The sequence below is a fragment of the Vombatus ursinus genome, unplaced genomic scaffold, assembly GCF_900497805.2.
Source record: "Vombatus ursinus unplaced genomic scaffold, bare-nosed wombat genome assembly UNPS02009835.1, whole genome shotgun sequence".
In the NCBI taxonomy this organism is placed as follows: Eukaryota; Metazoa; Chordata; class Mammalia; order Diprotodontia; family Vombatidae; genus Vombatus; species Vombatus ursinus.
Window position 1 is genome coordinate 4,415,441 of NW_020949613.1, and position 25,320 is coordinate 4,440,760.

At 35.3% G+C, this 25,320-nt stretch overlaps 1 protein-coding gene across 1 annotated transcript in view; it reads right to left on the reverse strand.

Annotated features, from left to right (window-relative positions):
* The window catches only part of BMP5 (bone morphogenetic protein 5), a 180,375-nt gene that overhangs the window by 48,104 nt on the left and 106,951 nt on the right, over positions 1 to 25,320 (reverse strand). Inside the window, exon 3 of the mRNA XM_027852929.1 lies at positions 21,792 to 21,940. Within this exon, the coding sequence (XP_027708730.1) occupies positions 21,792 to 21,940 (149 nt within the window). The remainder of the gene's footprint in view (positions 1 to 21,791; positions 21,941 to 25,320) is intronic.

Genomic DNA, 25,320 nt, shown 5'->3' on the forward strand with positions numbered 1-25,320 from the left:
TGGCCCCAATCATGTGGTCAGACTCTCTGTTCTCAAGGTATTTGTAAGAGTTATTAAGAAAAAAAGTAAAGAACTCACAAGAATTTCTTTCATGTGGTTTCAGCCTCAAATCAGGAGGTGGGAGAATTTTCTCTACCATCTCAACAATCAAGCTAAAGTATTTTTTCTCTGTCTCTCTGTCTCTGTATCTCTCTTTCTCTCTGTCTTTTTGTCTCTATTCTCTGTTTATCTCTCTGCCTCTTTGTATTTCTCTGTCTTTCTCTGTTTCCTGATCTCTCTATCTCTATTTCTCTATCTCTTGTTTTTCTCTGTCTCTCTCTATCTTCCTATTTCCCTGCCTCTTTGTCACCATCTCCGTCTCTGTCTCTGTCTGTCTCTTTCTCTCCATGTCTCTGTCTCTGTCTCTGACTCAATACACTGCAGTGTGTCACCCAGCAATGAAAACTGGACTACAATTCCCAAAAGTCCATGAAGCTGGGTTCTGGAAGCCTTCCCTCTCTGTTTTCAGATGAGTCAGTTAACCTCACATCCTATTTGTAAGAAAAAAGAGTAAAAACCTGTAAGTTATTTCTACATGGAGATGGAGAGAGAAGGATTGTAGAAAATTTGAAAGCAAATCATTAAGATATCAATCAGTAAGGTAATACAAAAAGGGAAAGGTGGGCAATTTTGTTTTACAAAAGGTAAAAATGAAATTACCAAATGCCAAAATGTTTTAATGAGTTACATAGTAAAAGGAGTTCTTGACAGAGAAGATTTGCTTTTCTCATTTTAACACATAGTTTCTTATATTCTACAGAGGTAGCATGACACAGTGAATAAAATACCAGAATGAGTCAGAAAGACCTAGATTCAAATCCCACTTCTGACATTTACTGTGACTTTGGGCAAATCACAGAATTTCTATGTCTCTCATACATTTTAAGATTTATCTACTACACCACAGAAGGGTTGAGATCTGTATCTACATCAGTGGAAGAAGTTATCCTATTGGCTCTTTCTCCAGTCCAATGAAATCACAGATCCTTTGTATCTTTGAATATTCAAATATTTCATGTTATCATTCCAATAGACATGACCTTCATGAAAGAGTTGAAAGAATTATAAAAGTAATTGTGAAAAAGGAAAGAGGAGACAAATCATTGTCAACAAAGTGGCACAGTGGATAGGGCTCTGGGCCTGGAGTCAGGAAAACCAGAGTTCAAATCCAACCTCAGACACTATCTAGCTGTATGATCCTGGGCAAGTCACTTAACTTCTGTTTATCTCAGTTTCTTCATCTGCAAAGTGGGGAAAATAATAACACCTGTCTCCTAGAATTGTTGTGAGAATCAAATGAGATAATAATTGTAAAGTATTTAACACAGTGGCTGGCCCACAGTAAGTACTATATAAATATTAGCTATGATGATGATAATGTAATTGTCATGTGGAAATCCCTTTTTGTTTATATTGCAATAATTCTATGATCTTATCAATAAAGGTACTTCTTCTATTGGTTTAAGTTACTTCCCACATATGCTGCCTTGTCATGTACAGTTTTTTTCTCTGTCCTTCTACATATCTTCCACAAGTGATACAACCAACCTGATGGAGGTCATCTTCCAGGTCTGATAGATTTTGTGTTTCCCAGAGAGCATCATTAATCTGCTATCTTCTTCTTTCACCATTGGACTGGTCTCCTTCCTTTTCCTATCATATATGTGTAAGAAGTGAGTTTCACAACCCCTATCCCATTTCAATTAATGTAATTAACAAAATAATGTGAAAACTTTATCAGATAAAAATGCATCTTTGAGTTTCAGAGCAAATTAATCAATCAATCAAATGTGGAAACAAAGTTTATACAATTCCTAGGTATCCCAATTGAATCAATTACCTAGAACTAAGTTCTACTGAAATGCTTGAAATCAAATGGAGAAATGCTTTATGTTTGGTTGAAAAAATTAGATATATTTCTAGTTATGTCAAGAGAAGGAATTCAAGCAGGAAAGTGGCTTCATTTTGAGTATGTATTAAGAAGTCAGACCTCAAGCTTACAACCAAAGGGCAGCAAGGAGGGTGAGGGTGAGCCAATAAAAAGTGATCACTCCTCTTGCCCACTGCCAAATCTTACATCTGTGTCACTTAAGAGACTAGAAAATGGTGCCAGTCAAGAACTCTGAGAGGACAGACTAGATACGCTGATGAATGTCAGATTCAAGTAGCATCACCTCTTTTGGATGGAGAGAAATGAAACTTCAGCACTCCATAAGAGGCCCCAAAGTCAGTGCCCAGCATAGTTACAGCTCAGAAAATGTCATGAGTACTCCAAGAAAGGAGGAAAATATTTCTCTCCAATCAATTGTGAATTATTCCTTAGTGGAATATGGTCTCTAGATCTGAGCCCACTTTTACCTGGATTCTCTATGTTCTTGTGGCAGTGTGTTCCAGACTTTTGGGAGGGATTTTTTGTACCAAATGTGTTTATTCCATTAACTTAGTAAATACCGATTTCCAATAGCTAATTAAGTCTTTCTGATTATCAATGGGTGGTATAATGAGTGGGGGTTCATGAGTGACAGTATCACAAAAGCACCTCCAACTCTTAGGATTACTATTAGAACAATGGAGGGAGAAGTAATCAGTCATATCCTGGGGATAGAACCTCATAGCACAGGGATATTCATCAAATATTCCTCAGATAGGTCCTTTACATGTAATCCATGAGACAAAGAAATACATTTTGGACCACATAAAAAGAAAATCCTAATTGCCCAGTTGAATAAAACAAATGAGTAAAAATTAGATCACTAGTGGTAATAGTCTTATGACATCAGCAGAGCCAAGGTAAATGTGTGTAAGCTTAAATACTCATCGTGTAATCATATGCAGTTATATCTTTGATTCATGCTTACTCAATGAAAAATATATAAATCATCCAAGGGAAAAATGATTCATAGAATAACAAAATATTGATGTTGGAAGGAAACTCAGAGGCCATCTAGATCAATAATTACCTGAATAGAAAATATTCCTATAACATCTCAACCTCTACTTCTTGTGCTCACTATTTTAGGAAGCCACCCATACAATTTTGGAGATCAATTTTTTTGTTCAGTTCTGTCTTCTCCTTATGAAAGCTTGAAATCCTTCTATTTCATTGAATTACCACTTTTCCCTTAGAATATTATGTTTAATTTTGCCAAGAAGATGATTCTTGGTTATAGTCCTAGCTCCTTTGCCTTCCAGAATATCATGTTCCATGACTTCTGACCCTTTCATGTTACAGCTGCTAAGTCCTGTATAATCCTGATTGTGGTTCCCCAATATTTGAACTATTTCTTTCTGGCCTCTTGTAGTATTTTTTTTTTCCCTTGACTGATGATTCTGAAATTTGGCTATAATGTTCCTTGAAGTTTTTATTTTAGGATCACTTTCCTGAGGTGATTGGTGGATTCTTTCAATGCCTATTTTGCCCTCTAGTTGCAGGATATCAGGGCAGTTTTCCTTGATAATTTCTTGCAAGATGCTTTCTGGGTCCTCCTTTTGATTATGGCTTTCAGGTAGTCCAATAATTCTGATGCTGGCTCTCCTGGATCTAGGTCAATTGTTTTTTTCATGAGGTGTTTTACATTTTCTTTTATTTTTTCATTCTATTGAATTTGTTTGATTGATTTTTGATGTCTTATACAGTCATTAGCTTCCATTTGCCCAATTCTAACTTTTAAGAAGTTGTGTTCTTCAGTTAGCTTTTGTACTTCCTTTTCCATTTGACCAATTATACATTTTAGGGAGTTGCTTTCTTCAGTGGATTTTTGTATCTCCTTTCCCATTTGGCAATTTCTACTTTTTAAGCAGTTGTTTTCCTTTTCCAAGCAGTTGAATCTTTCTATATAAGTCTCTTGCATCTCTCTCATTTCTTTTCTCAATTTTTCTTCTATCTCTTATATGATTTTTAAGCTCATTATTGAGTTCTTCCATGAGTTATTTCTGGGCCTGGGACAATTTTTTTTCCTTTGGTGTTTTGTCCATAGGTGTTTTGACATTGTTGTCCTCTTCTGGGTTTGTGTCATGGTCTTCCCTGTCACTGTAATAACTTTCTATGGTCAGATTCTTTTTTTGTTGTTTTTTGCTCATGCTTTTTGGCTTTTTTCTTTTCTTTTAAATTTGAGCTCTGCTTCCAAGGTAGAAGCAACACTGCTTCAGTCTTCTTGTGCCAGTGGCTGCAGGTCCTGGCTGATTACCTGGTACTGGGCTGAGGGTGTGGAATAGGGTTGTTTGGTGCTGCTGGAGACTATAGGAGTCTGGAAGCTTACCTGGTGCTGAGTCGGGGTCCTAGTGCTAGAGTCTGGCATGTGCTGAGGCTAGTGGGATGTTTCTTCATTTCCCCGGGCTACACTAAAGTACAGACCACTAAAGTGGTCTGGCCACTGGAGGCTGCCTATTTGCCTGGGGCTATGCTGAAGCACTAGGTGGTTCTTGGAGCTAGAGTCTGTAGTTTCCCTAGCTATGCTGAGGCATGTGGGGGATCTTGGTGGTGGTGTTTGCCTGCTCTACCACCCTGGGGCTCAGGGTGTCCCACTTGTTTGCTGAGGTGATACTTGCTGCTGGCTTGCTGGGATACTTCCTGTCCTGGACTGTGCTTCCCTTTTACCTAAGTGTGACAGACTTTTCTTGCTGATCTTCCAAGTTTCTTGGGTTAAAAGATTGTTTCGCCCATTCTTTTTTTGGTGGTTCTACTGTTCCAGGATTTCTTTGGGGCATTATTTTAAGGTTGTTTGGAGGTGAACATGGGAGAGTTACAGTGATTTAATACTTACTCCACCACCTTGGATCCTGGAAGCCCCATCCATACAATTTTGGGACAGCTCTACTTATATGTAACCAAAATGGCCTCTCTGAAACTTCTAGACATCGCTCCTAATTCCATCATCTTTGATCAAGATGTTGAAGTCAAATTCTTCTTCCTCGAGAAAACTTTTTAAATGCTTTAGAGCCTCTTTTCCATCAATCAATTTTCATATGACAGTTTCCAATCCCATAATTTTATTTGCCTTCCTCTAGACAAATTATAATTTCTCAACATCTTTTCTGGAATGTGGTATCAAGAATGTAAATAACCAGAGGCAGGGGAGGCGGCAGGTAAGGGATATCTAGGTGTTGTAGTGGATAGAGTGCTGGGCTTGGAGTCAGGAAGACTCATCTTCTTGAGTTCAAATCTAGCATCATAGACTTACTAGCTGTGTGACCCTGGGCAAGTCACTTAATCTTATTTGCCTCAGTTTTCTCATTGGTAAAATGAGCTGGAGAAGGAAATGACAAACTACTTTTTACAAACTGTCTTTGCCAAGAAAACCTCAAATGGGGCCATGAAGAATTAGACACAACTGAAAAAAATGAAATGGGGAGGAATAAGCATTTATATATTACCTATTATGTGCTATGCAGTTTAGAAACATTATCCCCTTTGATCCTCACAACAACCCTTCAAGGTAGGTGCTGTTATTATCCCCATTTTATGGTTGAAGAAACTGATGCAAGCAAAGGTTAAAGGACTTTCCAGGATCACAAAGATAATACACATCTGAGGCTGGATATGAAGTCAGTATCCCTGACTCTAGGTACAGGACTGTATATACTGTACCAACTAATTCCCCCAAAGGTAAGTACTTCTGGTAAATATGGCACTGAGAGAAGAATAGAACTAACCAGCATCCTCTAAAACTACTTCATGAAAAAATAATAAATTTACAACATGAAAGAAAAAGTACATATATAAAAGAATTCAACCAAAAGACAACTATTATCATGAGACTAGGTCTATACTATAGTCAATTCTATTCTTAACCAATGTCAGAGTGAAGACCTGAGACTGTTTCTCTTGAGAGTTACAAACTGACTTATTATATACACTGATATCTATCCTATCTGGAAGTGAGCTACTTGGAAGTGATGGTTGGCTAACTATTTGTCCACCCCACCAGCTGCTCTATCACAACCAAGATTGCCTGATTCTATATCCACCCCATAGAAGACTCATGGAATGGGGGAAATCCAAGAAGCCAATACAAACTTTAGTAAAATCTAAGCCAGTAACTGAAAGCTCTGTATGCTAACCCTCACCTATAATTTTGTATTCTGCAGTGAGCAATCAATGTTACAGTAATACCTACAATCTACAGAACTAAGAGAGTTTCAAAAGAAAGAATAAGTGGTTGGAGAAACATCTTAAGCCATTATTAGTAGAAAGGTTGAAAATATGTAATATTTTCATATAAAATATGAAAATAATGTAATATAAACATACTGTCTATGATTTAAGTGATTCCCAGGACAAGACTCCAAAAAGAAAGTAATACTTTAGCAAAAATAACACCAGAAATGGGAATGAATTTGCCATACATATTCTAAAAATGGATGGAGAGCATATTAATTAGGTTATATTGAGTTATTTCTAACAAATATTTAAAGAAAAAATATCTTCTATATTATATAAATTACTTGCCAAAATGGAGCTAGAGAGCCTCTGACCAAATTCCTTTGGTAGGAAAAAAAACCATGGGAGAGATAAAATAGAGAAGAAAAACCATAGATTAATTTCACTAATGAATATTGGTGCAAAATAATGCATATTAGCAAAAGGGATACAGTCTTTTTAAAAAATCACCATAAACTGGAGGAATTATATAGGAATGCAGGTGCTATTAATGAGAAAAAAATTATTATTTTATCAATAGATGCAGAAAAAAGTCTGACAAAATATAACTCATTTAGGTAAAAAAAAAACAAAAAAACATAGGAATAAATAGATATTCTCTTATATAATAAAAATTATCTACCTAAAACTAACAATTAGCTAATCTCTCTTCTCACACTGCCACCACCTTGATGCAGAATCTCATCAGTTCACACCTTGACTATTGCAATAGTCTGCTGGTTGTTCTGCCTGCCACAAGTCTTCCCCCACTCCATTCGATCACCACTCAGTTGTAAAAGTCATCTTAAAACACAGCTCTGTTGACCATGTCACTCTCTACTCAATAAACTTCAATGTTTCCTTGTCATCTCCAGGATCAAATATAAAACACTGTTCAACACCCCAAAACCTTCATAACCTTGCCCCTTCCTACTTTTCCAGTCTTCTTATACCTAATTCCCCACCCCACCCCAACCCTCATTGAATCATATGTTATAGTGACACTAGCATTTAAGCAAGATAATTCATCTTTTCACTAAGTATTTTCCCTTGCTGCAACTCAGACATGGAATATTCTCCCTCTTCATCTCCTGGATTCCCCAGTTTCCTCCATGTCCAAGCTAAAATCCCACCTTCTACAGGGAGGTTTTCCCTATCTGTCTTCTCTCTGTTGATTATTTCCAATTTATCCTGTATATAGCTTGTTTGGACATAATTGTTTTCATGTTGTCTAACCCATTAGACTGTAAGCTCTTTGAGAGTAGAGACTATACTCTGTCTCTTTGCTCTCCAGTGATTAGCACAGAACCTACCACTTTATAGGTACTTAATAAATGTTTATTGACTGAATGACTAACTGACTACTTATAATAATAAAGCACAAGAAAACTTTCTTCAATATATCAAGAATAAAGTATGGATGTTCATTTTCAATAGTTCTAGATTTTAAATAGTTCTAGAAACTCAAGCTAAGGCAATTAGAAAAGTGAAGAAACAAGTATAGGCATAAGGGAGGCAAAAATACCTTTGTTTGCCAATGATAAGATCATCAAAATAATCAAAGCAATAACTTCATTATAAAATAAACTCACAAAATCATCAGTCTCTATATTAATAACAAAAGTCATTCAAAAAAGCAATTCAAAATAATTACAAAATGTGCAAAAATCTGAGAATTAACATAATTCACACCCAGAACTTTGAATAGTACAACTACCTACTCTTTTACTGAAATAAAAGAATACTTAAATAATTGGAGAGACATTCATTGTTTACATTTGGTCTATGCCAATATAAGAAAAATAATAAGTTCTATAGAACTAATCTTTTAATTTAGTGCCACACTAAAATACCAAGAGGCTACTTCTAGAACTAGAAAAAATGATGATAATATTCATCTGGCAGAATAATGATGAAAAATTTCAAGAGAAATGATGAAAATGATGAAAAATGTAGGAGTAACAAAGAATTAGCATTACCAAATATAAAACTATAAAACTTTAATGATCAGAATTGTTTGGGATTGGATTAAAAATTTAAATTTGACAATGAAATAGGCTAGACAATAAAACCCAAGGGAATGGGAAAGAGTATAACTTAAGGTATGATAAATCCAAGCATACAACGGATATTACACAGCAAGCAAGTATTCAAAGGAAAAGTATTCAAAAAGCAAATTATCAGCTACTTTATTTAAAAGATTCTAAATGACCACTAATAAAAAAAGTGTACATTAAAAGAGGTCTGAAGTTTTTTCCTCATATAAATCAGATAAGAAAAATAGCCAAAACAAACTATTTAATAATAATAAATTAACGTATAGGTGGATGAATGAATAAATTAATAAACAATTGATAGATAAATAGATAATTGGATAGCTTGATTAATTGATGTTGGAAGGGCATATGAAGAGAGGGAAAGTGATGTTTATGAAGCTGTGGATTGGTCCAATGATTCCAAAAAATAATTTAGAACTCTGCTCAAAAAATAATCTAAACTTTTGATCAATGATACTGTTACTTGGCATATATTCAAAGAGGATCAATTTCCCTGATGTCATCTCTTCATACATATATTATGTATTACTCAGACACACACATACACATAGCAGAATGTAGATGGTAGTATAAAACTGAAAATACAGTGTTTTTAGTTTTGTTTATAATTCTTTTCTATAAGGAAATGTGTGCAACAGGGAATCGTTACACAAAATACCATATGTGGACTGTCAGAACAAAATAAAACAAGACTATTCCCTCTCTTATTCTGAGCAATCTAGCATAATACCAGTAAGCTTTTTTGTTGTTAAGTGTTAAGGCATATTGAACATGCAATCCACAAAAACCCCCAGATCAGTTTTTCTCCGTGAAATACTATATAGTCTTATGTTTCTTACATTATATTTATCAAGGTTTTTAAATTAATTTTAACCCCAAATAGAAAATATTATATTTATCAGGATTAAATGGTTCGTTAGTGCTATCACAATGTAATAGCCTGTCAAGATTTTTACATACTTATCATTTCATTTCCAGGTTTTATATATCATCTATGAATGTAATGTATATATCATATATATATCTTCATCCATATGTTTGATAAAAATATTCAATAGAACAAAAAAGAACATTGGGGAATTCCACTATACCTCCTTGTAGTCAATCCTTTAATCAATATATTTTATCAGCTCTTTGAAATAGTTCCAAATCCAACTAACTGTATTATTATTTACATTCTTCTGTTCTAACAATCTAGTAACTGTTGAGAATAGTAATAATTCTCCTCTGGAATAATCTGCTCTTAATAAATCTCTATGAGTTTTGAAAGTTCACCCATCTTCTTTATACATGCTTGGAAGTAATCTCTTTAATTATATATTCTATAATTTGTGAGAAATAGAAGAAAAGACGTAGTTTATAATTTGAAAAACCTACTTCTTCCTATTTTGAAAATTGAGACTACAATTGTCTGTCTCCAGTCTTGCACTGCCTTTCCTCACCTCCACAGTTTTTATGTTTACTATCACCAATAAACTCCAAGATTCTATCTGTCAGTCTCATCTGTGCCCTAGGATGTAGTTCATCTGTGTGTTGTGACTCAAACTCATTAAAGTTTGATAAGCTATTGCTATCTCTTTGCTTTCCTTGGTTTTCATATCCCTGCTGACACTCTTTGTCCTATTCTGACTAAAAATTGTTCTCCCAGATAGAAAAGATAAAAGCCAAATAATAGTGAAATATTTCTTTCTCCCTGTCATCTGTTACCATCATTACATTTATCCTAAACAATGCCCCATCCCTTCTTTGATTTTCTTCTTCCTACCAATATTGTTCTCTAAACCCCTGCCACACACACTGTTCATAGTTATCATCCACTGTAACTCATTCTAGGCTATTGAATACTTAATATAGTATTACTAACATTATACTGCTCCTTTCACATCTTTTCATTTTTTTGTCTTCATTTTCAAGGTATATTCTTTAAATTTCTAAATTTTTCAGAGACTTCTCTATGCATCTACTTTAACTATTTTCCCCTTTTTCTTCCTCATCAGAAGAATTTATCATCAGAATTTTTCTTCAATTCAACAAGTATCTCATCCCTCCGAGCATCTCATCCTTTTTAGGATCTATCATTTTCCCTCTAGAGTTTTAGATGAATGCTCTCTAGTATGCTTCCTCCTCTTTCTGCATTTTCTCATATGTGGATTACTCTGACAATGTTACTCCATCTCCCCATGGAGTAAGGGTAAATATAATGTGAATATTTTCAATGTGTAAGAGTCATGTTAAGAATTTAATTTTAACTAATATGCAATTAAATCTATAATGTGTACATTATGTATCCACGTATATACATGTATACATTATATAGATACACATATATAATATATGATTTTTAGATAGAATCTATCTCCTTACATGTATCTATGTATCTGTTTTTCTGAGCACTTACGCAGGTATATATGTATATATGTGTGTGTGTGTGTGTGTGTGTATCTATCCATGTATCTGTCTCTCTGTTTATCTATCTATGCATTTATCATAAAGAGGAAATTCATAGGAAATGTGATTTGTACAGACTCCTAGATGTTGAAACTCTTTTATGTTCTTTTATTTGAAACCAAAGTTTACCACTATAAATTTAGCTAAAAGCAACCATTTGGCTTTATAAACAAAATATTTAATCATTTTTGAAGACAAAGCTTTACGTATGGACAGAAAGATTCAACAAAGATAATTTAAAAGATGATCTCTAAGCCACAAAATGTTGAAAAGATTCACTGAAAAATGTGAGAAATGCAGCTTTAGGAACTTAGATAAATAATAATGAGAAACTGTAGTCAAAACAAAGGCAGAAAAAAATATCACCTTTGATCCCTGAATTTCTTCTGCTACTTATTAACACTATGTCAACTGATGTTCAGATTAACCAGCATCATAGATCATCTGACCACTGAGATAGATTAAATAGTCATCTGACAAGACCAGAGTTTAATTTAGAGATTTTTCCTGAGTTAAAATAGTGTTCTAAGTAATGGTCAGGATAATTTTGCAACTGGTTTCACCAGCTGCTTCCTTTTAAATTTTTTAAATTAGGCATAATTTTCAATACTCGATAAATCTAGGTGATTACTAAATTGACCATTTTTGAATTCCAGAATTACATGTGAGTTTTTTGGGAAGAAAATGTTGTCATCTAAAAAGCTCATGATTTGACAGAGAAGATTGAATCCCATTTTCACTGGGAATTAGGAAATAAGATTCAGTTTGAAAGGAAAATATTTAATGAATTTCTTAGCTCAGCATTATTATTTTGTACCTGCAGTCTTGGTCAAACCACACTGAGTTCCTTATCTGTAGTCTTTACCCTTGCCACATGCCCTGTTTTTCTTTCTACATGTCTGTTTCTTAGTCCCCTACACTGCTTAGAGCATTGGGAACATACCCCTTTAATTTTAGAATCATAGAAAGTGGTGATCACTGAAAGAACACAGTGAAGGAGATGAGATGTGTTGCTAACTATCTCCTTCATTCAAAATATAAAGGATTTCACCATCTTAAGGAAGTCCTGGGCCATTATCTGTAGAACATAGAGGTTAAGTCACTTATCTAAGGTGACAAAGCTTGCAAGTGTCAGAGGTGAGATTTCAATACAACTCTTTCTGCCTAATAAGCCCAAGCATTTATCCTCTTAGAAAAGTTTCCTCTAACACTTGGCTATACGAACAGTATCTATTTAAAAATAAAAAATAAAAACTCCCTGCCATCAACAATTTGGAATACGAATGTTATGGCAATATGCAACTTCAACTTTCCTGAAATAGAAACAATACACATAACTGAGTTTGAGAAAGAACATAGAGTGGTAGTCTGGAAAAATAGTAGAATTTGCAGTTGACCGACCTTGGTTTGAATGATCATTAAATATAATACACTTTTTAATCTTTTTAGAATCAACTTCCTTATTCATAAAATAAGGAAGTTGGACAAGATGATCTTCCTTCCTACTCTAAATACTACAAATTATAAATGTGTGTGTGTGTGTGTGTGAGTGTGTGTGTGTGTGTGTGTGTGTGTGTGTGTGTGAGAGAGAGAGAGAGAGAGAGAGAGAGAGAGAGAGAGAGAAGTAATCACAGGATCATGGATTTAGAACTAGGTAGGACCTCAGAGGCCATTGAGTTCAGCTCCCTCATTTGCCAGATGAAGAAACCTTGGCACAGAGAGGTAAAATTACTTGAACCAAGATCACATGCCGAGAAAGGGTCAGAGATGGGATTTGAACCCAACTCTTACTGTCTTCAAGTCCAGCACACCCTATCTATGATATCATTCTACTGTTGTATTATTAATTCATCACCTTAATTCTTCAGTTGACTCACATACTTTTTGGGACACAAGGGAAAGTGGTGCAGCAATTATGATTGTAAAAGTACTCAGTAATATCTATATTTAAAAATCAGTACAAAGTCAGGGGCAAAAGAACACATTCATATTATGATTAAAGGGAATATGGATAAGTGAGTAACCAGAGTCTTGGTTATTAAGGTAATTTCAGAAGAAAGACTCACAAGGTTTTTTGCCTGGCACAAAGCTGTACTTTCCCCATCCCATGTCTTAGTTCACACTGTCCCCTTTGCCTACTGCAGAATGCTCTCACCTACTCTTCCCTGCCTATTGGCATCTAAGCATCTTTTCAAGATCCAGTTCAAATGCCACTCCCTCCATGAAGCTTTCTTTTTGATCCATTCAGACTGAGACAACCTTTCTCAGACATCAAAGGGCACTCTGAACCAGCCTTTCACACTCATCCTTTCCTGTTTTTGTACTGTAGTCCTTTGAATGTACATGCAATGCCCAGTACTAGATCATAAGCTTCTTGTGGGCAAGGGCTATGATTTTTGCATTGAGGGAGATACCTAACATGATGTTTTGCATGTAGTAAGTGCTTACTAACATAGTGCTTAAAGTGGGAAAGGCACTGCATATGTTATCTCATTCTATCCTCACAGCAGGCCTGGGAAGTAGGTGCTATTATAAGCTCCATTTTACCAAAAAGGAAACTGAGGCTGAGAGGGTAGGTGACTTGCTCAGAATCATAGAGCTAGAAACAGTATGCAATAGGATTTGAACTCAGGTCTTCCTGATTCCAAGTACAGCACTCTTACTCACTGTACCAACTAGCTGCCTTTACTTGTTAATTTAATGCCAAAAAATACTTCATGAGATAATAGATTAAAACCTGAAAGGAACCTTATTGGCCAGTTAGTCCAAAACACTTCTTTTTCCTTTGTTCTTTTAATGGAGGAGGAAACTAAAGCACAGAGAGGTTGACCTGTGCTAGGCTACATAAACAGTTAAGTAGCAGAACCAAGACTTTAAGTCTGGCAGGTGGCATACAGGTAGGGAAGTGTCCTGAAATCAGGAAGACCAGAGTTCAAATCTGTACCAAGACAAATATTGGTTGTGTAACCAAGAGTAAATCACTTAACCTCTGTGTCTTTCATTTTCCTCTTCTGTAAAGTGGAGATAATATTAGCACATACCTCCTCAAAGTTGTTGAGGATAAAAGGAGAAAATACCAAGCGTCCCAAAAGTCTTAGTGTAATTTTCAGCTCTTAAGACTTAAAATTGCACTGATACGTTTAAGGAAATCCAGTATTTTTAAAGTATTTTAAAATTTTATTTTAGTATTTTATTTGCAAACCTTAAAATGCTATGTAACTGTTAGCTATTATTATTGTTAGCTATTATAAATCTTACTCTGGCACTTTCTCCAGATGAATCAGAATCAGAAGGGACCTTAAAGATTATCTTTCCTAGTTCTTTCATTTTTAAATGAAGAAATGAAGAGTCAAAGAGGACAAGTGACATGTCCAAAGATATACAGGTAGAAAAGCATGGAGGTAGAATTCAAGCCCAAGCCCTTTCATCCCATAGCCAACTCTCTTTCCACTATATCACAACTAAATCCACTATGAATTTTCCCCAAAATAAAGTACAGATTCCCTTTTCTCCACCATGACAATGGCTTTTCATTTTAATGGTCTTTCAAATGAAATAATGAACATGAAGCACCTTGCAATCTTTACAGCACTAAATAATTATCAATTACACTATTATTGCTACTACTGCCACCACTGCCACTATTTCCTTGCTTTGAAAGAAGAGACCTGCCTAAAGGCTGTTGGGTGGCTTGATGAATAGAGCAGTGGGCCTGGAATCAGGGAGATCTGAGTCTAAATTCAGCCTTAGATATTTATTAGCTATGTGACTCTAAACAAATAACTTAGTTTCTCTCTGCCTCAGTTTCCTCACCAGTGGAATGGGGATAATAATAACACATATTTCCCAGGGTTGTTATAAGAATCAAGTAATATTTGTAAAGCATTTGGACAGTGCCTGGCATAGTGTAGGCACTTAATAAATGTTTCTTTCCTAAATGGGGAAAGGCCTCATGGAAAATTAATGTTTAATTTATTCATCATTCATAAAAAGTCATTTACATACTCGAAAAAAATAGAATAGGGAATATGTTGAAATGATGGCAGGTTCTAAATGTATCCAAAATACCCTCATTCTGTCTCATTCACAATGGATGTAAGAGCCTGGAGCTGCTGATTCATTTGGGTTATAATTTGAGAATGAGCTAACAGCCACAATCTTGGACTGGTTTTTCTTGCTGGTTTTCAAGTTCACCTGTGATGTCCTTCCAATCAAAGCATAAGAGCTCGTCAATTTCCCTTTCCACTTGGGGGAAATTTCTTGTCTATACAAGGAATTTTGTGGTTTTTGTTATGTGAACAGCACAACATAAATCAAGAAGATAGCTTTTGGTTCCCAAGACGCATGGATTATCTTCTGCAGACAATCGGGGTATCTTTAACACCCGGTTACATAAGCATTATAGCATTTCCATTATGCTGCTCACAGGAAAGCTATAGTAGCTTAACTCATATTTAGAATTCTTTGATTCCAAAGGGGCTACATTTATCTCATCTCGACTTATTTTTATTTGACTCTTACAGCAAAAATAAAAAAAGTAACATTCCCTAGGCCTGTACAAGGGATCCTTAGAGGTAATTTAGTCCAACTCCTTTATTTTACAAATGACAAAACTGAGACCCACAGAGGGAAAAATGATCTATCCAAGCTCACATAAGGATTAAATAGCAAAGTTAAGATTCAAACCTAGTCCTTCTGGTTCCAAACTCAGCATTCTTTCCAAAATAACAAGCTTTAATAATATTTTAAAGCACTTTACAAACCTTAAAATTCTAACACTTATTGTTATTTTGCAAATTACAACTAATGGCCCAGCTGTATACTCTCAATTTTCCTTACTGTCAATTTGTCAGGATCAAAAGTTGTTGAAGATTTGACGAGTCCAGATTCACTGGTAATGTGAGACAGAGGCATGAGCATATTTAAAAAGTCCTCTGGTGGTCAGGATTGTCCAGAATGCTGTCAACAGGATGATTCTGTAGTTAAACAAGCCTGTTGATCACTGGGAGATATCTTTCCAGTGGACACAAAACATCAAGATTCAATGTTCAAGAAGTTCTTTGCAGCAGGACACCACTCCATTTGCAAAGTTTTTTGGGTTTTTTTTGCCGCAAGAAATCTCTCAATACAGATAAGCTTCTATTAAATATTTAGTACCATGCACTGTCTCCCCTTCAAAAATTATAATTTTCTTTAAGCTCAATTATGAAGTATTCCTTGAACTCACAATTCCATTTACTGCCTCTGTGCATTCCCTTAAGCTATAGATAGAACTATAGATAGATAGAACATGCTACTAGGTAGTTTAGTGGATAGAGCACCAGGCCTGGAGTCAGAAAGACCTGAGTTCAAATCCAGCCTCAGACATTTATTAGCTATGTGACCCTGGGCAAGTCACTTAACCCTGTTTGACCCAGTTTTCTCATCTGTAAAATGAACTGGAGAAAGAAATGGAAAAACCACTCTAGTATCTTCACCAAGAAAATCTCAAATGAGGTCATGAAGAGTGAGATATGATTGAAGCAACTGAACAACAAGTCTCTGCCTCCCCATATTCTTCAAACCTTAGCAGCAATGCCACCTTCTTAGAGAAACTTCCTCTGGACCCTACCACTCATTTGCTAATCTTCTATCCTTGGAATTGCTTTGTATGATGTTTACCTGTGTGCATGTTATATACTTTCAATAAAATGTATACTCAAATATGGCAGGGGCTGTTTTGTTTTTATCTTTTATCCATATAACCTTATACAGAACAAGTACTTAATAAACATTCAAGGGACATAGATTTAGAGCAACTCTATAAGGGACTTTATAAGCCATCTAGTCTAACCCCATCATCTTATAGATAAAAAAAACTGTAATGTGTGAGGTTAAGTGATTTGCCCAGGGCTGCACAGTCAGCAGGTGTCTGACACAAGGTATGACTGAGGTCAAATCTAGCATACTGTCCACTACACCATGCCGTGTCTCTGTTGAATAAACGAGAATTGACCACATCGATAACATAGTCATTGCTGTCTATCTATTGTACTATGAATTGTAAAAATGAAAACCAGAACTAAAACACACATACACACACACATATGCACACATACACCCTTTATTGGTGTTTTCACCCAAGGTCTAATTACATAAAGCAGTGTGATGTAGCAGAAAGGGCACTTGCTCTAGAAGCAAAGGATGGAGTCTATATCCTACTTCTAACATTTACTACCCATGGGACCTTGGGCAAATCATTTCAGTTCCCTAGGCTTCAGTTCCCTTATCTGTACAATGAGAGAGTTGGACATGATGGACCTCTGGGATCCCTTCCAGCTCCAGAACTAAAAATCTAAATAAATTAGGATTGTTCTATGATCATTCAACCCAATATTCTTTCTACAAGAGTAGACCTATAAGTGAATGCACCCAACATAATATTGATTTTGTATTTGACTTCTGTAGCAAGGACCTTTGAAGATATGGCACAAGCTATGAATTAAACCTATTTATATTTCCTGCACCATATGTCAGATAAAGGTCCCCACAAGTTTTCCATTCACCACTTAAATAGTTTCCTTATAGTGTTTTATTAGAACTAAGTGCTATCTCCTCAGTACCTAACAGAATGCCTTATACATAGTAGGTATTTCATGACTGCTTATTGAATTTAATTAAATTCTAGTATTCCAGATTAAATTGACAAGTTCCTATTCATGACAGATATGATTTGATCCATCCTTCCTGATTTTACACATATTGATCACAATGTCTCAGTCTTCCTAAGACAACTAAAAATGGTGCTCTAGTCTACTAATTGAAATTGAATATCAAACATTTGTTTGGATTCCAAATCAGCAGCAAAGAAAACAAATTTTGTGAACAGTCATCTTTACTTTTAAACATCAATAAGTCTAGAAGGATAAACTCCATTTAATTCAATGCTTTAAAAACTCCTGAATGTGTTTTTCTTAGCTGTGGGAAAACATGCTATATTAAGAGGAGAACTCATTCAAACTTTTGAGGATTGTCTTTTGAACTGAATTTGTGTCTTGACTGGATCTTGGTCAATCCAACGCTGGAAAAAATGCATCACTTCCTGGTTCAAAGAAAAATGACTTTTAGAGACTTATAAAAAAAACTCATAATGTTTCTTGGACATCAAACAATGTACTGACAAAACAACATTTTGATGACTTGAATGCAAATGAATCAGAAACATACGGATTGAATTTTCCTTGACGTATACGCGGGTTTGAACAGAAAGGAAGAAAAAAATCACTGGCAAAACTCAGAATGAATTTTGCCAAACCCAAAACGTCTGAAAATACAGTTTTTTAAGACATTCTGATGATCCCCAAATACCACTTTGTTCTTCCATCTCAAATTTATACTATAAACCCACGTCTGAAAAATAGAAATAGCTTGTTGGGTTGATTTTAAAACTATATAAAGCATCAAACAATAGCAAATTATTGTATCTGAAAAAAACCCTGGTCTTAAAAATAAAAGATGTATTGAAATGCAGGTATGTCACTGTCTCCTCATCCAAACATATGTATAAGAATGTGTAGGGGGGAGAAGTTTGTAATTATGTTATTTTCAATTAAAACATTAATAAGAATAAGAAACTATCAACTACAATTAATACAATGTTCCAAGTTAGGTAATTGACAACTATTCCAAATTATCCACCCAAAAAAAATAAATTCAAATCAGCAGAAGACATTGAAATATTCCCTTACAATAATATTTTTTTCATGGAAAAAGAACAATCCACCTATATTGCCATGGATATAAAAATAATTTCATTTGTCAACTTGAAATATAACTTTTATCATTAGAAACCTTCCAGGATTTTGGGAACTAATTTTTCAGGAGTGAAAACTATCTTGCTTTTTGATACTTTACCTTTGAAAAGCAAAAGGGGAGTTTTGCTTTTTTTTGTTCACTTTAGTAAGCAAAACATACGGAAAATGGCAAATTATTGATATAACATGAAAAACAAGTCAGAAGAGACCAGCCTCAAGTGAACTCTGCTAAATCTTCTCTCATTCAGTTGTCAAATCTATAACAACAGTATTTCAAAAGCTGACATTTCCCCAAATCTCTGAGGAATTATAATGCTACTTTTATTTTCAACAGCCTTTCAACTTCCAAAATATTGATTTTTCAAATATATATCCAGGTTTCTCAGCTGTTTTCCTCCATAGAAGTGGGATAAAACTAAGTTTTATCCATTTCATTGATTCTCTCATAGACCAGGTTTGACACCATCTCTGTCTGGAATGCACTCACATCTTAATTCTGCCTCTTCGTGGGACACGTTTCTTCCTTTTGATTCTATCGCAGCATAACAAACAAGCAGCAAAGGCAAATTGCTTTAGAATTCATCCTCAGGAGTTCTAGGGCGACACCTTTGGAACAGGTTCACTAGGATACTTCACTATAAATAGCTGAAACTCAGATCATTTTGGACCAATGACAACACTACGATGAAGCAAGCAGCATCAATAATGGATTTACTGCCAGTGAATTCGACAGTGTAGTTACACAAGTTCATACAGATTGGGTCATATGTAATACTCTTGAGTTTTGCATATGCTAAAACTGAAGGCGACTAGAGTAAGTCATTTGCCCAAGGTCATATCTAATTTGGTGGCACTACTTTAACTGAATTGAATTAAACTGAAGATCTTCATTAAGTTGTATTTCAATGTATAAATATTCACCAGCCTCCATGGTGTGGGCAACATCTGAGCAAGGGATCATAATAGCCATGTCATGTGGTGGGGAGCAACTGAACAGAGGATTCTAATGACCAGTGACCATGACATCAGCAGTAGTGAAACAAGGGATACTAACAGCCACGTGACTGTTCTTTTCACTATTATGAATGAGATTGGTGGGGAAGAATAGCTAAGTAGGTGAATTTTGATGTCTAAGATTGCAGAAGTATAAAAGGGAAAATGAGGAAAATCGAGCCTTAAAACAAACACTACCAAAAGGAAGGGCAAACAGAAACAAAACAGAAACTATCAATAAGAGGTCTGCAAATGCAATGAGAGGCTAAAAAAGATCAAAGCAGGGAATAGCACCAGGGGAAAGAAAAGAAACACATGAAAAATTAAAGGAAATAGATAATGGAAGAAAATCAAATGAAAAGAAGAGGCAACATAAATGTTTAAGACTTTGAAAAACTGTCTCTGGGAAAGAAATGGTCTGACAATAATTCCTTGAGTATCTGGAGAGCGACTTCAGACTCATCCCTATTGGGGGTAGGTGGAGAGAAAAGGGAAAACAAAGGGAAAAATAGTGGTAATTTAATTTTTCTTTTCTGAATCACATCCAAAGAGAGAAACATACCACCACAATGCTGATTTCACAGTCACATTTCTGAGTATCAGCATATAGCAGTTTAAAATTCTAGGTATTCTTGAAGACTCCTTACATGTAAACCATTTTCATAAGCCCTTGAAATATGGCTATCCCTAACAATAATCTCAAAGTCATAATTTTCAGATAGCCCATAATTCAAAACAATCTCAAATGCTTATAGGGAATACAGCAATTCCGTACATTCGGTTAAAAAAAAATTACTAAACACTCTGCACTCACAAATGGAGTTTGAATTTTTGTGTAAAGCATTTTTTGGCAAAAGTGATCTGTCAAGTTCTGGAATAGGCAAAGCCTTTTCTGGAAATGCTTTATGATAATATACAATGTCTAAATGCTAAAACCATACACTCTACTTCACTTCATTCTGTCCCTTGCTGAATTCTTTAAGCTATTTCTACTTATAAGCTTCTGATATAGTTCTATCCTCAGGACCATGCTACGGGACAATGCTATAAAAGAAAGGATATTATAATGAGGTCTTTTGCTTCCACTTATAAGCCAGACTGGCTGGGTTCCACGACAGATCTACAATTTATATCACTCAACAGTATCATAGATTTAGAGCTGGAAGGAATCTTTGAGACAATCTATTGCACTTTTGTCATCGTACAAATGAAGAAACTAGGACACACAGAGGTTAAGTGGCTTTTTTGAAGATACATAGATTGTAACTAACAAAGCTGACATTAAGGAAGTCAGCTAGCATTTATTATTATCTATGTGCTAAGCCCTGACTCCAAATTCAGTATTCTTTCCAGTATACCTATGCTATAGCTGGCATTTACATGGTGCTTTCAACTTACAAATTGCTTTGTGTACATTATTTCATTTCATTCTCACATTAATCTTCTAAGCAGGTACTAATGTTATTTTACAGATGAGGAAACTAAGCAAAAAGAGATTTTGCCTATAGTCACAGAATTAGTACATGTTGATTTTAAGAAAAAATCCCTTATTTTCCTGATTCAAGTTTAACACGCTAACCTATATCATTTATTACCATAAAGCAAAATAAGAAAAATATAACAACAATCACAATAAACAACCCCAAAATTTGTAAACCTTCCCCATCATGCCTACCACTTTAATTGGTACTATGGAATTAACAAAAAACTTACACACTATTGAAAAAAGACTCTAAAGAGAGCATTCTTAACATGGGGTCTTATGAAATTAATTTTTAAAATATATTTTAATTAAATATTTTGATAATTGTATTTCTATATTATTGGTTTTTTTAATCCTATATACTTTATTTTATTCATTTAAAAATATGGTTCTGAGAAGGAGTCCAAAGACTTGCCAAAAGGGTTCATTTCACCAAGAAAAAAAAAAGTTAATAACTCTCAATGGCTTGTATTCTATTGTACTAAGCATATTTTGAGCCAAAACAAGCACATTATAATAAAATATTTATATTTGCAATACAGTCATATGCAATTACCTTTCCTGGTTTACCAGCTGATAGTAAATTAGAAGCATGGAAAAAATAACATACAGGGCTACTATCTTCTTTCAAGTTGCCTACTCTCTCACTCCCTACCTCGCAACTGGGAAAAACCATTGAAAAGCTGCATCTTCGCAGTTAAAATGAAATGAAAGTTGAGTGAGATTCATCCCAGCCCTTCTTATTGGATGGGCCCATGCTTAAGGATCTCCTACATGCTTGCTCTAAATATTGATGACAGGGCAAACCCAATGAGCAACATGTGACTCTCACAGCTTACCATCCCCCATTTCTGCGCAGAGCTGCAAGCCCAGATTGTTCTGTGGGTTAATCACCCAGTGATTGCTGGTCACAGTGATATCAAAGACCAACCAACCCACATAGAGAGCTGGGACCATTCTCGCGTCTAACAGCAACAGGTCTGCATCCCTAATGAGAAAAAGAAGAAGGGGGAGAGGGGATTGTGGAAAGTTAAAGGTTTCAATAAAGCTCATCATTTCCTATATTTAAGTGAAAACATTTTTAAAAGAGCTCCTTAAAATAACACAAATTAATTAAAGGAACAAAGGGCACCATTGACTATAAGGATGAGTAATGAGATACAGAGCCTTTTAAAAAATTTTGGTTTCCAATTTAAATCTGATTCAGATTAGTAATCTCTGAAAGTCATTACCATCTTCCTGCTCTTCACTGGTGAATGAGGTTTGCCTCAGTGGTCTTAGTTTACTCCTTCTTAAGCATTAGAGCCAGACTGGACCCTAGACTTCATCAAGTCCCACCCCCTTATTTTGTAGAAGTGGAAACTGAGGCTATGGACAATGTGGCTAATCAAAGATCACACAGGGCACAAGTAACAGAGCTGGACTTGAGAGCCATGCATTTTAACTTCAAATCCAGCATTGTGTCTACTGTATCACACTGAATTAGAGGGAGGGGAAAGGTCCCTTAAACTACCTGTAACTCTCCCTGGCAGTTTCATGAACAATAGAAAGGTCTGCAAAGACCTGGAAAAGAAAGAAATGTCTTGGAATTTGCATAGTTCTTGATGGTGGTTGGAGTGTTGGTGGGGTATTTTCAATGTCTAGCTTCCTAATGGGGAAGGAAAAGGAATGCACACTTATTAAACTCCTATTATATGCTAGACACTGTGCTAAAGGCTAAATAAATTATCTCATTTGGTAATGCATCATTTTACATTGAATGATTCATTTGGGTGATTTTCGAGGAAAAAGGATCTTCATTAGATGCAGCATGTAAAAAAAAGGAAAGCAAATAAAGAAAGCTCACTTCTGCTCCTGACTGTATTTACATCATCATAACGGCTCATAACTCTATGGTTTCCAAAGTACGTTCTTCACAGAAACCCCTATGGGTAATGTAAAGCAAGCAATATAATCTTCATTTTACTGATGAGAACCCTGAGAATTGAAATGACTTGCCTAGGGTTACATGCAGGGGTAGACTGGAGCCAGCTATGATTGTTAAAGTTTCTGTGTGAGCACTTACATATCAGAAATCATCAAATGTTACATATCAGGGCTTAATTTATTCTTTTGTGGATTGTTCAGACTTAAGGAAGCAAGGAATAAAATGTTAATAATACATATTAAACTTACTGTGTGCGCCATGTGCAAAAGAAAATACACATTTTTTTTTTCAGAGAGTTGATTGTTAAACATTTATTAGCATACCCCTGGTCACATGGATAGTAAACTGTGTTTTCAGACATTTGGGGTTTGGCATTTTGAATTTAGACCCAGGTCCTTTATTCATAAGTACTACATAGTTATCTTTGGTAGGCAGGTTATTATATTTGATGGAGAGCTGATCATGCGGTCGAGAAGACCTCTCTTCAAGTCCTACCTCCAACACATAATGGCTGTGTGACCCTCAACAAGTCACTTTACCTCTCAGTGTTCCAGGCAAGCCTCTGAGACTGTAAATTGCAGATCAGATGCAACTCAGATCCAATAGAGGGAGTTTATTAACTGGAGTTCCCTATATGCAATCACAGATCTAGTTCCTCCTCCCCTTCCAGTCCTCTTTCTCATACATGGCACAGAACAAGTATTTTTGCATAATGGTACATTGCCTCTCAAATTTGTGGATGGACGAGGTCATGTGAGCTGTACACCATATAATGCATATACCCTCCATTATAATAAAAATTCAATATTTTATAATGGCTATATAGATGATAACTTTAGCATTATGCTAATGATAAAGGAACTGGGAAAGTGGCATCTGGAGCAAAAAGACTTAGTAACATTGTTTAAGAAGCATGTGCATATATGTGTCTGCATGTATAATTTTAAAGCAGTAGCAAAATGCTATCTACATGCAATTTATGTATTTTTGTTCTTGCTTCTGTGCACTTAAAAACATATTTTATTGTTTTTGTTTGTTGTTTTTTTGCACGTCTATCCCTATTAACCTACTTCTCCCCTTCCCTGGCAACAAATATGTATAGTCCAGCAAAACAAATCAACGCATTGGCCATGTCTGAAAATTCATTCTACGTCTTTAGTCCTCAATTATGTAAAGAAGTCAGAATAGGTTCCAAGAATGAAGAAATGCATGCATGCATGAATGAATGAATGGATGGATAGATGAACAACAAAAATGTGTTTATTACATATAAAACACAATGGTAAATACTGGTATTACAAAGAGAAGGCACACCCCACTTCCATAGAACTTATCAGGGAGACAACACATATAGGAGGTTCCAGCTTTAGGTCACTTAAAGTAACTATTTTAGGTGGTTTGATTAGAATTTTGAGATTGTTGAAAAGTTGTTCTCCTTCACAATATTATTATTGCCATTGCCTAAATTGTTCTCCTGATTTTGCTCATTTCACTTGGCCTCCATTCTTATGTCTTCTCATATTTCTTAGTGTCACATTCATCATTTCTTGTGGCACGATACTCTCATATACCACAATTTGTTGAGCCATTCCCTAATCAATGAGCTCCTATTTTGCTTCCAGCTCTTTGCTGGAAAGTACATACATAAACACACACACACACACACACATATACATATACACATATACACATATATATATACACACATATACATATACATATTGTATATATTAAATGTATACATAAAATGTAGCTTCTTTTTAATAAAAAAGAAAATTTAGAGAGGACAATATAGCTGCTTTCAATTATTTGAAGGTAAAAGGAAAAAAAAAGAAATTAATTTGTTATTTGGCCCAATAGGGCCAAACTAGGGCAATGAACAAAAGTTGCAAAGAGAAAAAAGCAAAGTCTGGCATAAGGAAAAATTCCCTCAGAATGAGTTGTCTCCAAAGTAGAACTGGCTTTTGGGATTGGTTCCCCATCAATGAGGGTCTTCCAGCAATGCTGGATGAGTATTTAACAAATTTGTTGTAGAGGGGCCTGCTGTGACCTCCCCTAGTCAGAGTAGATGTGGAACATCGTGGTCCATTTCAGGAAATCGTATTAATAGCAGCAACATTGACAAGTGGGGCCTATACTGAAGAAGGGTCAGAGAAATAAGGCCTCCTCTTTGGAATCTGGATGACTACTTATTTGTCCTAATGTAGTAGGGAATCTTTTGGGGATATGGGTTGTTGTATATGGTCATTTGGGTTTCTTCCAACTCAAAATTCTGTGATTATGTGAATGGAGGCCATGATATGCAAGGACTTTGTCATGGAATTGTGAATATTTATCCTAGAGAAATGAAGACATGGGGAGGTTATGATAAAAATTTATTCTGTGGAAGAGGAATTTTACTTTTTTTTTCTTAGCTTGGTACTAGAGTGGACAGGATGCTA